The 15,656-nt window shown below is 39.8% G+C and overlaps 1 protein-coding gene across 12 annotated transcripts; it reads left to right on the top strand.

The window, feature by feature from the left end:
- The first annotated feature begins 608 nt into the window (after positions 1–608).
- LOC125552889 (uncharacterized) lies at positions 609–14,890 on the top strand. 12 transcript variants are annotated; one of them, XR_015601652.1, is made up of 8 exons: positions 612–958; positions 4,572–4,697; positions 4,814–4,999; positions 5,088–5,159; positions 13,094–13,262; positions 13,447–13,554; positions 14,232–14,250; positions 14,533–14,890. XR_015601652.1 is itself a non-coding variant. In XM_087519020.1 (7 exons), exons 3-6 carry the CDS (start codon positions 4,898–4,900, stop codon positions 14,237–14,239), a joined length of 351 nt encoding a protein of 116 aa, XP_087375146.1. In that variant the 5' UTR covers positions 612–958; positions 4,572–4,697; positions 4,814–4,897; the 3' UTR covers positions 14,240–14,250; positions 14,533–14,890. The 12 variants fall into 12 exon arrangements, 4 of the variants coding, with proteins under 4 accessions (XP_087375146.1, XP_048572559.2, XP_048572558.2 ...); XR_015601653.1 differs by lacking the exon at positions 13,447–13,554 and having other exon boundaries at positions 14,232–14,290; XR_015601651.1 differs by having other exon boundaries at positions 14,232–14,890.
- Positions 14,891–15,656: the final 766 nt, after the last annotated feature.

The raw sequence follows: 15,656 nt of genomic DNA, 5'->3' as shown, positions 1-15,656 counted from the left end.
TGGCCAGAAGATGGGGGCGGGCCGCGAGGGAAGCCTGCGGGCGAGGCCGAGGGGCGGAGCCGCGCATGCGGAACCTGCAGGCGAGGTACTCCCAGGCGCTGCCGCCGCCGGGCTCCGCCTGATCCTCCAGCCGCAGCAGGCACACCTCCTACGTCGCGATTGTCGCCGTCGTGGTCGCCATGGGAGGGAGACGAGACGAGGGGGGTTGGGCGTCGTTGACCCAGCCCGCGGGGCACAAAACGAACCGTTTTGTTTTGCGGGAAGCTGCAGAATCGGACGAATCATCAAAATCGCTGCTTTCGGATTCCCTTCGCTGGTAGTTCATTTTTGGAATCGGATTCTAGGAAGCTATATGGAAATCTGACATGTTTGTTTGAGCTTCTGATTTTAGGATCCTAGAATCTGAGAATCAGAAGCTGTAGCCCAAACAAAGGCTTAGACTTATATCCCCCTTGGATGTTAGCTATCGCTTCCGAGACTTGTGTGCGCTTCCAAAGCCCATCTGTCTCCCCTCACCTCGGTAGTACTCACCGAGTCCCCGCTTCCAAAGCCCATCTGTCTCCCCCTATGTGGACCAGGCCCACAAAAGTACGGGCCAGTCCCTCGCCCGGACGACCCAGGGTTACACGTCAAGTGCGGCCCGCTCCGCGTACCCATCGCGCTCCCGTACGAGACCGAGACGGCCGGGGAACGCTCCCAGATCGCCGCCGCGTAGCCATCCGCCGCCGGGTTCGACGAGGGAGCCGGGGCACGCAAGGCGGCCTATAGCCTATAGAGAGAGTAGTTCGTGGATTTTCGGGGATGCGGCCCAGCGGCGCGGCAACGTCGTGGGTTGTGGGGGCGGACGCGCATCTCTACGACGACCTGGACGCCGCCGCCATCCCGGCGCTCCTCGGCTCCTGCTTCGACGGCGATAACGTCGATGCTCAAGCCTGTACCAGCTCCAGTTCGCCGCGAAGTAAGCTCATCCCCCCTCCCTGCCAGCCAAATCCTAACTAGACTAGTAGAGTGCCCGTAGGCTCATAATATGATAAAGTAGACACAAATTGATGGTCAATTTTAATAACCGTCTCACAAAGAAGATATTATCTTGATTGATATTTTTTCAAATTGACCCTGTTTATTATTTACTCCCTTTCGTCCATTGATTTGAAGATGCAATCAGAGTCACCTTGTAGCCTCATATCGTGTAGCATCAACTCGTGGAGACGCCTTTCATGATTATGGTACCACCCATGTTCCCACTTCAATCATCAATTATTCATCCAAGGCTCAAAGTTATAGACATGTGTGGATTAGATGTTCTAAATACATTGTACCGTCTCATCCATCAAATATGAACATTTTTTTACTTATAACACCAGAAAATAGAAAACATGACTTGCCACTCATGGATGGTGAAGTCGGTGATATTTGCAGAATATGGTGAGGGTTGGCAGCACAAACGAACTCCTCCATGCTCTAAAGATATTGTAGGGTTTCATATGTACAAAAAGGACATCATCGGTACTCCGCAAAACTACCAAAATACAAGGGTATATATTTCAGTAGAAAATATGAAAACACAAATTTAAATGTTGGGCATAAACTTTAGAACAAGGTCTTCCAACAGTATTGACAACAAACTACATGTATATTGTTACATCAAAGCGGAAGTCAAATGCAAGCATCTATAATTGTACATAGCAACACCCTCATATAGCAATATGGCATGTCTAAGTGTCGTTTCACAACTAAAATTTCCTTGTATGTTCATCGGAGTTATATTTGGGATCCAAAGACCAATTCAGAATAGGGGTCACTTTGCATCTCAAATCATGGAATTGATTGGCTTTCAAACTTGCATAAAATTCTGCACATACTTTTGCTATATATAGAATCTCAAACATTAAGCCAGGAAATACAGCCAAGCTCAAGTGGGGGTTAGTAACGCTGACTGGACTACTTAATCATACTCCAATACTCCAAATGTTTAGCTTTATGTGTCTCAGTGTTTCAGATAGCCTTCTTAGGCCAAAAGGTACAGGAACAACACCACAAAGGGGTAATAAAACAAAGTATTAACCTTTTTTATACTTATAGCACCAGAAAATATGACTTGTGGCACATGGATGGTGAACTCAGAGGATATTTGCAAAATATGCTGAGTGTCGTCAACACAAAAGAGCTCCCCCGGGACCCTTTGTCATCCATCGAATATTTACCATACCGGAATCAGAATGGCCTTTAGTTACTCAAGACTTTATTTGTTCCATTTTTGACACTGTTGTAAGGAAGGAAATAGAGAAAACATGGTAAACAAATTCAGACAATGATTTCAGGAAATAGAGAAATTGTTATTTTCCCGCATCCTCTGTATTTTCGGGTGAAATAAAATAATCTTTGAACATGTATCTAAAATAAATATATAATGGTATAATTATAACAGTAAAATTCTTAACACAGAAAGATCTGAAGGAAAAAAGGAAGGCCGGCCCGAACTTGCACCTTCAGTTTAAATGGACGTGATACCCCAGAAACTGCAGTCCACTATCATTGCTTGTTTGCTCTAGAGCATATGGACGGAGCACAATATAAATGTGTTTGATGACCACAAGTTAACAGCCAGACAAATTCAAGGTGGCGTCTAATCTTCGTGTTTGGGCTTATCATGCTAAGGATGCCCAAAAGTCGCACTGCAACAACGAGTGTAAATTCTACTCTACCGCCTCATTTAGGCGTTTCTCCATTGTCCACAAATATAAAATTTCAATAATTCGCACAAGCCCTGAACCTTCTGCATTCCTTAATTTAATGTTCAGGTGAGAAAAATGCATGTTGTAGTTTCCCTACAAAAAGTTTGAAAGGGAGTGATTGTACAGTCACATTAGCAGAAGTAACAGAGGAATCTACAGTGTTATTCTTCAGATCAGTATTGTCCATATAAATAAATCTATAGGCCGTAAAAAAACTAAACTGTGATACTTTTACTGACAGTGCCTCTTTAGTATATGCGAGAGTCTGAGTGCAACTTCATGTTAGTAGTCGCTGAGAGTAGCATGTATTATTGCAGTGCTCGAGATGAAACTACTCCTAGTTGAACATTCACACAAAAGGGACATATTATAGACGACATGTGCCATTCCTTGTAAATTTCTGGAAAACGTAAACAGAAAGTAAAGCACAAGCAAAACTGACTTGTATTTTATTAAGTGCACATACTGTAGTTGTGCTTCTAAACAGGTTTTAGCTATTACTACCAATTTTGCTTAAAAATCATCTTGTGAATCAGCTAGTCGTGGTTACTCGTTAAAGCCTGCAATATCTACCTCCTCGGTTCAAGCTAGTAAGGTGGGCCCACAGTTTTTGTTGTGTCATGGTAAACTTCTCCCTCCCTCCCTCTCTTTTGCAATGATCTAATCAACCCCCCCCCCCCCCTCCCCCCTGAATCAGTTCAACCATCCACACAATTATGAGCATGAAAACAATTTAAAACTTCTGTACAAAACACAAGGTAATTGTTGTATCTTTGTCATCGGTAGCATTAATACTTGAGGCTTCAGGACACTCTAGGTTGAAGAGGAGGGCAGATAAGGCAGCAGGGAGGGCCACGGCGGCAGGAGAAGACCGGGCAGTTCGAACTAGTAGCGGAACCCGACAAATTCAGCAATCCCAATTTCACATAGAGATGTAGTTACATATAAATAAAACCAGTTCCAAACCTAGTACTGAGAACCATCATATAAAAGCTTATGCAATTACATCATTAGCAGACATTATTAGCACATAGGGGATTTTGGTAGTTGGTACTCAGTGCTCACCAATGTATGATGCACTTGTCAAAGCTGTTCTTGAGTAGACGCCCACCGCCCTTGGTAATCTTCTCTCAAGCTCGGTCCCTGTTATTTGCATGCTCAGACGACCACCACCAGGGTTGTCTGTATAATGCAGCCAGGGGAACTAACATGCGCGGATAATTTGTAAGAATGCACCTTCGCATTCACAGAATCACAGATTCAATTACAAACTATTTTTTCTTGCATTCCATAAACTTTAATTCCTGTTTGTTTAAACAAGCAAATGTAGGGGAGATCATCAGACCAAACATCCTAAATATCTAGATGACAAACAGAAGCTATAAGAGGCTGGAACTGATACAACAATCCTTTTATGCCCAGCTCAAATAAAATATGTATCCATAGTTTGATTCTGCTATATCATGTAATATTTTATTCAACGTCTCATGGAACTGGCCCCTGTCTGCTAGATGCAACAAATGACAATAGTTTTTGTGGTTCCTTTTTAACATACAAAAAATAGTAACATACTGAATTGATGATTGTCTATCGGCACAGAGCCAAATATTTGATTATCTCATGTAGTGCATAGATGATGTGATTTCCACTAATATTTTTAGTCAGCTCGATTTCCAGTAATATTTTTACTTTTTTAGTCAGCTCTAAAAGTTATTAGTTTGTTACTTATGTACTGACATTATTGTCCCGTTTTATGTTGTCCACATGAAGGTTGTTCTTCTCACTCAACAGATCTGCATCTATCAATAATATAATGAGTTGTTGTTTTGTTTCCAGGCCATGGTTCTTCCATCCCACACTTATCTTCTCAAGGAAATGCACATCAGTATTCTTCATATGGTGGTGGATACCACTATACCAGAGTGGTAGTACAACAAAAAAGATTGATATCCCAAATGGAAGGTATGCTACTTGGGAGTTTACTTGTTTGGTTTTTGCATTCTTGTAGTTGATAACAGGTTGCATGAAGTGCAGTTTTTTTTGCTCTGCTAACTGATAATGTTCATAACTTCTTTTAGGTTGGTGTTATCATTGGAAATGCTAGAGAAACTATAAAGCATATCCAACTTCATTCAGGGGCAAAGATCCAAGTAACAAGGGACATGGATGTTCAACCCGGGTCACGGACAAGATTGGCTGATCTTTCGGGCACTCCTGACCAGATAAGCAGAGCTGAGCAGTTGATAAGTGATGTTTTTGCAGAGGTACTGTGATATCTTTTTTATGGTCAGGACTTCACATTTAGCTGTGCATCCATTTATTCAACCATACTTGTCATGTGACCTTCTGCAGGCTGATGCTGGCTCATTTGGCACTATCTCTAGTTGTGTTGAGCAATTCCAGATGCAAATTGCTAACAACAAGGTAAGCTGGCTGCTTTCTTGACGAGATAGTCAAAGATGTTCAATAGATTGTGAAAATTTATATCTAGTAAATGAGCATGGTGGTTATTATATTGGTGGGTAAATGGATCTTTAATAAACTTGAAGCAATTTGGATTTAGTTAGGTGATTATGATCTTGAACCAAATTTCATGGTGGATTATGAGATTTTGATGCATTTATTTAGTTCATTTTGATCTTGAGGAGATAGTCAAAGATGTTCGGTGGATTAATTAATCTTGGGCAATTTGGATTTAGTTAGGTGATTGTGATATTGAACCATATTTATGATGGATTATGAGATTTTAGGTGGATTTAGTTACGTGATTTAATCTTGAGAAGATAGTAAAAATGTTTTGTGGATTATGAGATTTTAGGTATGGTAGATGAGCGTGGTGATTATTATATTGGTTGATAAATAGATCTTTAATTTTGTTTGGAACATTTTGGATTTATTTAAGTGATTGCGATCTTAAACCAAATCTCACGGTGGATTATGAGGTTTTGATTGGATTTTGTTAGGTGACTGTGATCTTGACGAGCTCGTAAAAGATGTTCGGTGGATTATGTGAATTTAGGTCTAGTAGGTGAGCATGGTGGTTATTATATTGGTGAATAAGTAAACTTGAGAAAATTTGGATTTAGTTAGGCGATTGTGATCTCGAACCAAATTTCATGATGGATTACGAGATTTTAGAAAGATTTAGTTGGTTGATTGTGATCTTGAGGAGATACTGAAAGATATTCGATGGATTGATTAATCTTGAACAATTTGGATTTATTAGGCTATTGTGATATAGAACCGAATTTCACAATGATTTATGTGATTTTAGGTGGATTTAGTTAAGTTATTATGATCTTGGGAAGATGGTCAAAGATGTTGGGTGGATTTTAAGATTTTATGTCTAGTATGTGAGCATGATAACTATTATATTGGTGGATAAACAGACCTTTAATTTAGTTTGGTGATTGTGATCTTTTAACCAAATTCACGGTGGATTTTGATGTTTGGGTTGGATTTAGTTAGGTGATTGTGATCTTGATGAGATAGTCAAAGATGTTTGATGGATTACAACAACAACAACAACAACAACAACAAAGCCTTCAATCCCAAACAAGTTGGGGTAGGCTAGAGGTGAAACCCATAAGATCTCGCAACCAACTCATGGCTCTGGCACATGGATAGCAAGCTTCCACGCACCCTTGTCCATAGCTAGCTCTTTAGTGATACTCCAATCCTTCAGGTCTCTCTTAACGGACTCCTCCCATGTCAAATTCGGTCTGCCCCGCCCTCTCTTGACTTTCTCCGCACGCTTTAGCCGTCCGCTATGCACTGGGGCTTCTGGAGGCCTGCGCTGAATATGCCCAAACCATCTTAGACGATGTTGGACAAGATGTTTGATGGATTATGTAAGAATCTATGTCTAGTAGTGAGCATGATGGTTATTATATTGGTGGATAAGATATTTAATAAACTTGGAGTAATTTGGATTTAGTTAGGCTAGTGTGATCTTGAACCAAATTTCATGGTAATTACGAAAATTTTAAATGGATTTAATTAGTTAATTGAGATCTTGAGGAGATAGTCAAAGATGTTCGATGGATTAATTAATCATGAACAATTTGGACTTAGTTCGGTGATTGTGACATTGAACCAAATTTGTCGGTGATTTATTTGATTGTGGGTGGATTTACTTAGGTGATTGTGTCTTGATAAGATGGTTAAAATGTGTGGTGGATTATGAGAATTTAGGTATGTTAAATGAGCATGGTGATTATTATAAGGGAAATGATTCCCTTCAACCGACAGATCTTATGCGAGCGTCCACCGCCTCCATGTCTGTTGGATGGGCTTCATTAGACAGTCAAGAGCACCTGGTCCATTGTTTTAGAAAGAGATTCTACAACTAGCCCCTTTTTGCAAATCGACTAAGAGCTAAATCCCACAGGGGCTAGATCCCGCAACATGACTTATGTTGCAAAACAAATCCCACAACACGACCCATGCTGCAAAAAAAAATCTGCAACACAACCCATGATGCAAAATAAATACCACAAACACAACCTAGTTTGCCAAAAAAAACACAACATAACCTCTGTTGCAAATGTCTTCGCAATAAGACATCTGTTGTTAAAAATATCCATAGGCCGACGCGTAGCAGGCCCCTTATTATATTGGTGCATAAACAAATCTTTAATTTAGTTTGGAACAATTTGGATTTAGTTAGGTGATTGTGATCTTTCAACCAAATTCATGGTGTATTTTGCGGTTTTGTTGGATTTAGTTAGGTGACAGTGATCTTGACGAGATAGTCAAAGATGTTTGGTGAATTATGTTAATTTTGTTCTAGTAAGTGAGCATGGTGGTTATTATATTGGTGGATATTAATGGATCTTTAGTAAACATGGAGCAATTTGGATTTAGTTAGGCGATTGTGATCTTGAAAAAAATTCACGGTGGATTACGAGATTTTCAATGGATTTATTTAGTAGATCGTGATCTTAGGGAGATGTCAAAGATGTTCGGTGGATTAATTAATCTTGAACAATTTGGATTTAGTTAGGTGATTGTGATATTGAACCAACTCCGCCTATGTTTTTTCAACATAGCCGGTCCAAGCCCTGGTAAAGGAGGAGGGTTGTGATAGGCTTGACGAGCCAACATAAAAACTCAGTCACTCTTATGGAGATGAAACCCAAAAGATTTTCGTTGGACGTAACCCTCTCAACGACGTGCCACACCGGAACCTGGGTGTGGTGTCAAATGGGCAAGGGCCGGATTGTCACCCCTTCGGTGGCATGCCGTAGCTTGATTTGGATACAGTGGCAAGTGAGCGAGGATCAGGTCGTCGCATCCTTAGTGGCGCGCTACATCGGCGCCCTGATGTAGTGGAAAATGAGCAAGGGTCTTCACATTTGACTCAACGAGTGCGAAGGGTAAGGAAGCTAGCCGAGCCTAGTAGGATCCGCTTAGGTAGCTGGAACGTAGAGTCTCTGACAGGGAAGCTTGGAGAGCTAGTTGATGCAGCGGTGAGGAGAGGTGTTGATATCCTTTGTGTCCAAGAAACCAAATGGAGGGGACAGAAGGTGAAGGAGGTGTAGGATACCAGCTTAAGCTGTGGTACAACGGGACAGTTACAAACAGAAATGGCGTAGGCATCTTGATCAACAAGAGCCTCAAGTATGGAGTGGTAGACGTCAAGAGATGTGGGGACATGATTATCCTGGTCAAGCTGTTAGCTGGGGACTTAGTTCTCAATGTTATTAGCGCATATGCCCTGCAAGTAGGCCACAATGAGAACACCAAGAGGGAGTTCTGGGAAGGCCTGGAAGACATGGTCAGGAGTGTACCGATTGGCGAGAAGCTCTTCATAGGAGACCCTCAATGTCCACGTGGGTACATCTAACACAGATTTTGAAGGGGTGCATGGGGGCTTTGGCTATGGCATCAGGAATCAAGGAGAAGATGTCTTAAGCTTTGCTCTAGCCTACGACATGATCGTAGCTAACACCCTCTTTAAAAAGAGAGAATCACATCGAGTTGCTTTTAGTAGTGGTCAACACTCTAGCCAGATTGATTTCATCCTCTCGAGAAGAGAAGATAGGCGTGCGTGCTAGTCAAAGATGTCCGGTGTATTTATCTAATCTTCAATAATTTGGATTTAATTAGGTGATTGTGATATTGAACCAAATTTCTCCGTGATTTATGAGATTTTAGTTGGATTTAGTTAGGTGATTGTGTCTTGAGAAGATAGTAAAAAATGTTTGGTGGATTATGAGATTTTAGGTCTAATAGATGAGCATGGTGATTATTATATTGGTGGATAAACATATATGTAATTTAATTTGGATTTGTTTAGGTGATTGTGATTTTTTAACCTAATTTTATCGTGGATTATAAGGTTTTGGTTGGATTTAGTTAGGTGATTATGATTTTAACGAGCTAGTAAAAGATGTTCGGTGCCTTATGTGAATTCTGGTTCTAGTAGGTGAGCATGTTGATTATTACATTGGTGGATAAATTGTTCTTCAGTAAACATGGTGAAATTTGGATGAGTTAGGCGATTGTGATCTTGAACAAATTTCATGGTGGATTACGAGACTTTCAACAGATTTCGTTGATTGTGATCTTGAGGAGATAGTTAAAGATGTTCGGTGGATTAATTAATCTTGAACAATTTGGATTTGGTTTTATGAGATTTAAGTTGGATTTTGTTAGGTGACTGTGTCTTGAGAATATAATCAAAGATTTTTTGATGGATGATGAGATTTTAGGTGTAATAGATGAGCATGGTGATTATTATATTGGTGGATAAACAGATATTTAATATAATTGGAACAATTTGGATTTAGTTCGGTGGTTTTGATCTTTTAACCTAATTTTACGTTGGATTATAAGGTTTTGGCTGGATTTAGTTAGGTGATTAATTTTGACAAACTGGTAAAAGATGTTTGATGGATTATGTGAATTTAGATCTAGTAGGTGAGCATTTTGATTATTATATTGGTGGATAGAGATGAGGGCCACACAAGTGACTTAACGCGATGATGCCACTACTGAAAATAACTAGTAAACAAGGCAATAAAGGCGGAGAGGCTAGGGGTAGTGGCGGTAGATGGACTTGACATCTTACATGCCTGTGCACTCTCCGTTCCGCACTGGTCTGGCTTGGTGTCCTTGTTCTGTTTGCGGGTTTTGTGTCACGCACTTGATTAAGCATCCCACGTTCTCCTACTGTGCGCCCTTGACCTTGACGATAGGTAGCGCCGTGTTCTCGGGCGTGTCTCGTGGGTAAAATCCAGGTATGCGCCGATTGTCCGAGCTCTTGCTCGCCATTGGTGGTGCTTGAGCGTGTGGTTATGGTGGCATCCAGCAAGGGAACAAGGGATGTGGGATCAAGACAGCACACATAGCAACCCGCCACCAGGCAATGGATGCCCATCCGGACTTCCAGGGAGCGAAGGTGGACACAAAGGTGGATGTTGAGCTCCATAGCAGTCTCAATAGTGTGCTAATCAATAAGAGCAGCACAAGCAAGAAGATCCTGAATATACTTCTCTTAGGAAATAAAGAAGCCATTAGAGGTAAAAGAAACCTCAATCTCAAGGAAGTAGTGACTTCTTTACTCTTTAGTAAACATGGAGCAATTTGGAATTAGTTAGGCAATTGTGATCTTGAACAAATTTCATGATGGGTTACGAGATTTCGTTGATTGTGATCTTGAGGAGATAGTCAAAGATGCTCGGTGGATTATTTAATCTTGAACAATTTGGATTTAGTTAGGTGATTGTGATATTGAATCAAATTTCTTTGTGATTAATGAGATTTTAGTTGGATTTAGTTAGGTGATTGTGTCTTGAGAATATAATAATTTTTTTGGTGGATTATGAGATTTTAGGTGTAATAGATGAGCATAGTGATTATTATATTGGTGGATAAACAAATATTTAATTTAGTTTGGAACAATTTGGATTTAGTTCGGTGATTCTGATCTTTCAGCCTAATTTTACGATGGATTATATGGTTTTGGTTGGATTTAGTTAGGTGATTGTAATTTTGACAAGTTAGTAAAAGATGTTCGATGGATTATGTGAATTTAGGTGAGCATTTTGATTATTATATTGGTGGATAGAGATGAGGGCCACACAAGTGACTTAAGGCGATGATACCACTACTGAAAATAACTAGTAAACAAGGCAATAAAGGCGGAGAGACTGGGGGTAGTGGTAGTAGATGGACTTGACCCAGCATCTTACGTGCATGTGGGTCCGGCTTGGTGTCCTTGTCCTGTTTGTGGATTTTGTGTCACGCACTTGATTAAGCATCCCACATTCCCCTACTGTGCGCCCTTGACCTTGACGATAGGTAGCGCCGTGTTCTCGTGCACGTCTCGTGGGTAAAATTCAGGTATGCGTCGATTGTCTGAGCTCTTGCTCGCCATTGTTGGTGCTTGAGCGTGCGGTTATGGTGGCATCCAGCAAGGGAACACGGGATGTGGGATCAAGACAGCACACATAGCAACCCGCCACCAGGCAACGGATGCTCATCTGGACTTCCAGGGAGCGGAGGTGGACACAAAGGTGGATGTTGAGCTCCATAGCAGTCTCAGTAGTGTGCTAATCAATAAGAGCAACACAAGCAAGAAGATCTTGAATATACTTCTCTTAGGAAATAAAGAAGCCATTAGAGGTAAAAGAAACCTCAATCTCAAGGAAGTAGCGGCTTCTTTAGTAAACATGGAGCAATTTGGAATTAGTTAGGCGATTGTGATCTTGGACAAATTTCATGATGGATTACGAGATTTTTCAATGGATTTAGTTGATTGTGATCTTGAGGAGATAGTTTTTTTTAACAATAGTCAAAGATGTTTGGTGGATTAATTAATCTTGAACTTTGTGATTAATGAGATTTTAGTTGGATTTAGTTAGGTGATTGTGTCTTGAGATGATAATCAAAGATGTTTCGTGGATTATGAGATTTTAGGTCTAGTAGATGAGCATGGTGATTATTATATTGGTGGATAAATAGATATTTAATTTAGTTTGGAACAATTTGAATTTAGTTAGGTGACTGTGATCTTTTAACCTAATTTATGATGGATTATAAGGTTTTGGTTGGATTTAGTTAGTTTATTGTGATTTGACGAGCTAGTAAAAGATGTTCGGTGGATTATATGAATTTAGGTGTACTAGGTGAGCATGTTGATTATTATATTAGTGGATAAATAAATCTTTAATAAATTTGGAACAATTTGGATTTAGTTAGGCGATTGTGATCTTGAACCAAATTTTATGGTGGACTAGCAAGATGCCCATGCGTTGCACGGAAAATCAAGATGCATTTGTACGAGTAGTTTATCTTGTGGGAGAAAAGGATGAACGAGGGAAGGCCTTATTTGCAAATGTGGAGAGGGGTGTGGGTATATTTTTGTAAAATTGCCATAGTTTCCTTCCTATCCGTCGGATATAAATCGGATGGCCTATATTGCAGGATGGCAGGCACACCATCATCACCAACTCTGTTTTCTATAAGAGTAGAGATTAGGAGATTTTTTATGGACTAGTTAGTTGATTGTGATCTTGAGATAGTCAAAGATGTTTGGTGGATTAATTAATCTTGAACAATTTGGATTTAGTTAGGTGGTTGTGATACTGAACCAAATTTCACGCTAGATTATGAGATTTTAGTTGGATTTAGATAGGTGATTGTGTCGTGAGATGATAATCAAAAATGTTTGGTGGATTATGAGATTTTAGGTCTAGTAGATGAGCATGGTGATTACTATATTGGTGAATAAACAGATATTTAATTTAGTTTGGAACAATTTGGATTTAGTTAGGTGATTGTGATCTTTTGAGCAATTTTTACGGTGGATTATGAGGTTTTGGTTGGATATAGTTAGGTGATTGGGATCTTGACAAGCTAGTAAAAGATGTTCGGTAGATTATGTGAATATAGGTCTACTAGTAGGTGAGCATGTTGGTTGTTTTATTGATGGATAAATAATTTTTTAATAAACTTGAAAAAGTTTGAATTTAGTCAGGCAATTGTGATCTTCAACCAAATTTTATGATGGATTATGAGATTTTTGATGGATTAGTTAGTTGATTGTGATCTTGAGGATATAGTCAAAGATGTTCGGTGTATTAATTAATCTTGAAAATTTTGGATTTAGTTAGGTGATTGTGATATTGAACCAAATTTCTCTGTGATTTTAGTTGGATTTAGTTAGGTGGTTGTGTCTTGAGAAGATAGTCAAAGATGTTTGGTGGATTATGAGATTTTAGGTCTAATAGATGAGCATGGTGATCATTATGTTGGTGGATAAATGAATCTTTAATAAATTTGGAACAAATTGGATTTAGTTAGGCGACCGTGATCTTGAGCCAAACTTTATGGTGGATTGTGAGATTTAGTTCGGCTGCGCTCTGACTCTTCGTCGAGGAGCATGCACAGTGCAGTGGTGCGGCGGCCTCAGAAGGTGGGGCACCGACACCTGCAGCTTGTGCACGCATCTCCTGCATCCCGCAACCTTCTCCTTCCCGGCACAGCAGGAGCAGGAGCAAGGATGCCGAGGCGGTTCAGGTTTGCCTCCTCTTTCCCCTCTGCTCTCACTCTTGTCTCCCTTTTTTGTTTCATTCTGCAGCTTCATTCAAGCATATATTTTAAGTTGCTAGGTATTCCAGGTAGTTGCTATGCATGTATTGTAACGAGGTACAGTCAGTATTGATGGCACTTCAACCATGGTCTCCATAATTTGGATCTACAGGTTGTACACTGTTGAACTGAGAAAGTGTCTCATTGGGGTGTGGAGTGGGAGAGGAGTGGTATTTTATCTATTCAGTTTCAAGTCAGATGGAAAATTTTGTTTCCCTTGGTTAGTATATTGCAAGACAGAGCAAAACTTGATTGTGTATATATTCTGTTTTTAAACAATTGATCCTAAGAACGTGGTGTGTTGTATTTCTTCTTTCAACAAAACCTACTCAGTTACTCCCTCCGTTTCAAAATAGATGACTCAACTTTGTATAAAGTTAGTACAAAATTGAGTCATCTATTTTGGAACGGAGGGAGTACATTTTACCACAAAGTTGAGAAGTTGATTATCCTCTTATAACGAAATTGGTGAAAAGCCTGTACACCTAAATACTTATTTAGTCGATCAGGAGTTTCTCATGCCCAAGATTAAGCGTGCATAGGAAAATTATTGTTTCCTGCTAAATGGGGTTAATTTCATGCCTTTGTAGGAGAGAGGTGGGCCAAAGAATTCCATGTTCAACAGGATGGTGCAAAATTTTAGTTGGAGATAGGCTGTGTATGGACATCAGGACATGCATGTTGTAGATCTGCTTATAATAATTTTGTAATACTCAGATTTGTTCAGATTGGCTCATTTCTTTAAGAAATATTATGTCCCCTGTTTCATGGCAGAAAATTTTGATTGCATAATATTCACCTTCATAATAGCCAGTGCCATCAGGCTGTATACCTGTATACCAAATTATTTGTTAATCATTACACCATTGTTTTACTCAGTTGCATTCTTGACTGCAGGTTCTTGACTAGAAAAAGGGTAAGCTGTGGATTTTTTTTGCTTCAGTCTCTGCGACTAAGTAAAGTTATCAACATTTCCGTTTCATATTTGATCCTTTTCAAGCTCCATTGCTCTGGTGGAAATGGCACACACTCCTCGCTGCATTATGTATCGTATTTGTGAGGACTATCTTTGTCCAGTTGGGTTTGTTTGCAATTATGCGGGCACTCGGCACAATACACATCTTCAGTCATACTGCAAATTCTCACTTATTTGGCTTACTTGGTTAGTGTTTAATGATTCATTTGGTTGTCATGGCAGGAGGCATTGTCGCTGCTCAAGATCCTTCAGTGGTAACAAGATTTATCCAACTTCCTTACACACCACTATTATTTATTACACGTCAGCAGTAACACATAGGACACAAATGCTAAAATGCAAGAAAGCTCTGCGGCAATTACATGGTGTACTGAGATGTGATTCATTTGATAAGATAAAGCACTTCCTGACACTGTTAGTTCTTAACAATTTTAAGTGCTACATTAGCCTCTCTAGGGGTTCATACAACGAAGACATAAATCTTCTATTTCATCAGTCTGTCGGTCATCTCTTCCACTGTAGTATTGCCGAGACGCTCAACTCTGATGATTTATGTATAATAAAGCATTTATTTTCCTTAGTCATGCATAGCTTAAATTAAGTATAATATGGCATTTATGCTCTGGATAAGGGAAATCACCTAGCTCAATATATCTTAATTTCAGTTTTAGTTCTCTCTAGCTACCTGTATATGTTCAGTATGTTCTATGAGGAAAATACCAATGGATTAAATTAGATAACCCACACCAGTGGCGGAGGCAGGGGGGTGCCAGCACGGGCCCCGGCCCAGGCCAACAAGCAGAATTTTCCACTACACAAGTGATTACCTGCTGCTAATTCTGTGTATTATCATGATTTTGTTGGCTTTGGCCCTCCCCAACATGACTTAACATCAAGTTGCCCCCCTTGATTAAGTTTTCCTGCCTCCGCCATTGACCCACGCTCAATTTAGTTGCCAGATCAGGTATAAAAATGTTATGTTGATCAGGGTTTTTTTATTGAAAATTTGAGGTGCTCACCCAGAAAATATGATCCGGTTTTCTGTGGAAACAACAGATATTTCCATCTATCAAAAGAGTATCGACATTCTCGATAAAGATACCAATAACATCCATATCTTGAATTTTTTTATTCAGGTAGCTTGAAGTTCTTTAGTAAACTCTTGGTTGATAGTAAATGTTAATATTTTGTGTACTAGATGACCCTGAAGGGTCGACTGAATATTTGGTTAAAAAACAAGAACTGAATTACGTGTTAGTTATAATGCTATCTTCTTAACTGAATTTGGTGTTACCACAGTCCACAGTTAAATCTGACACATGCCATGGTATTGTGTACATTTTCAT

This window comes from Triticum urartu, chromosome 4A, assembly GCF_056163025.1.
Source record: "Triticum urartu cultivar PI428250 chromosome 4A, HENAU_Tu73, whole genome shotgun sequence".
Classification (NCBI taxonomy): domain Eukaryota; kingdom Viridiplantae; phylum Streptophyta; class Magnoliopsida; order Poales; family Poaceae; genus Triticum; species Triticum urartu.
Note: the sequence above shows the minus strand (reverse complement) of the source record. Positions and strands in the feature narration are given on the sequence as shown.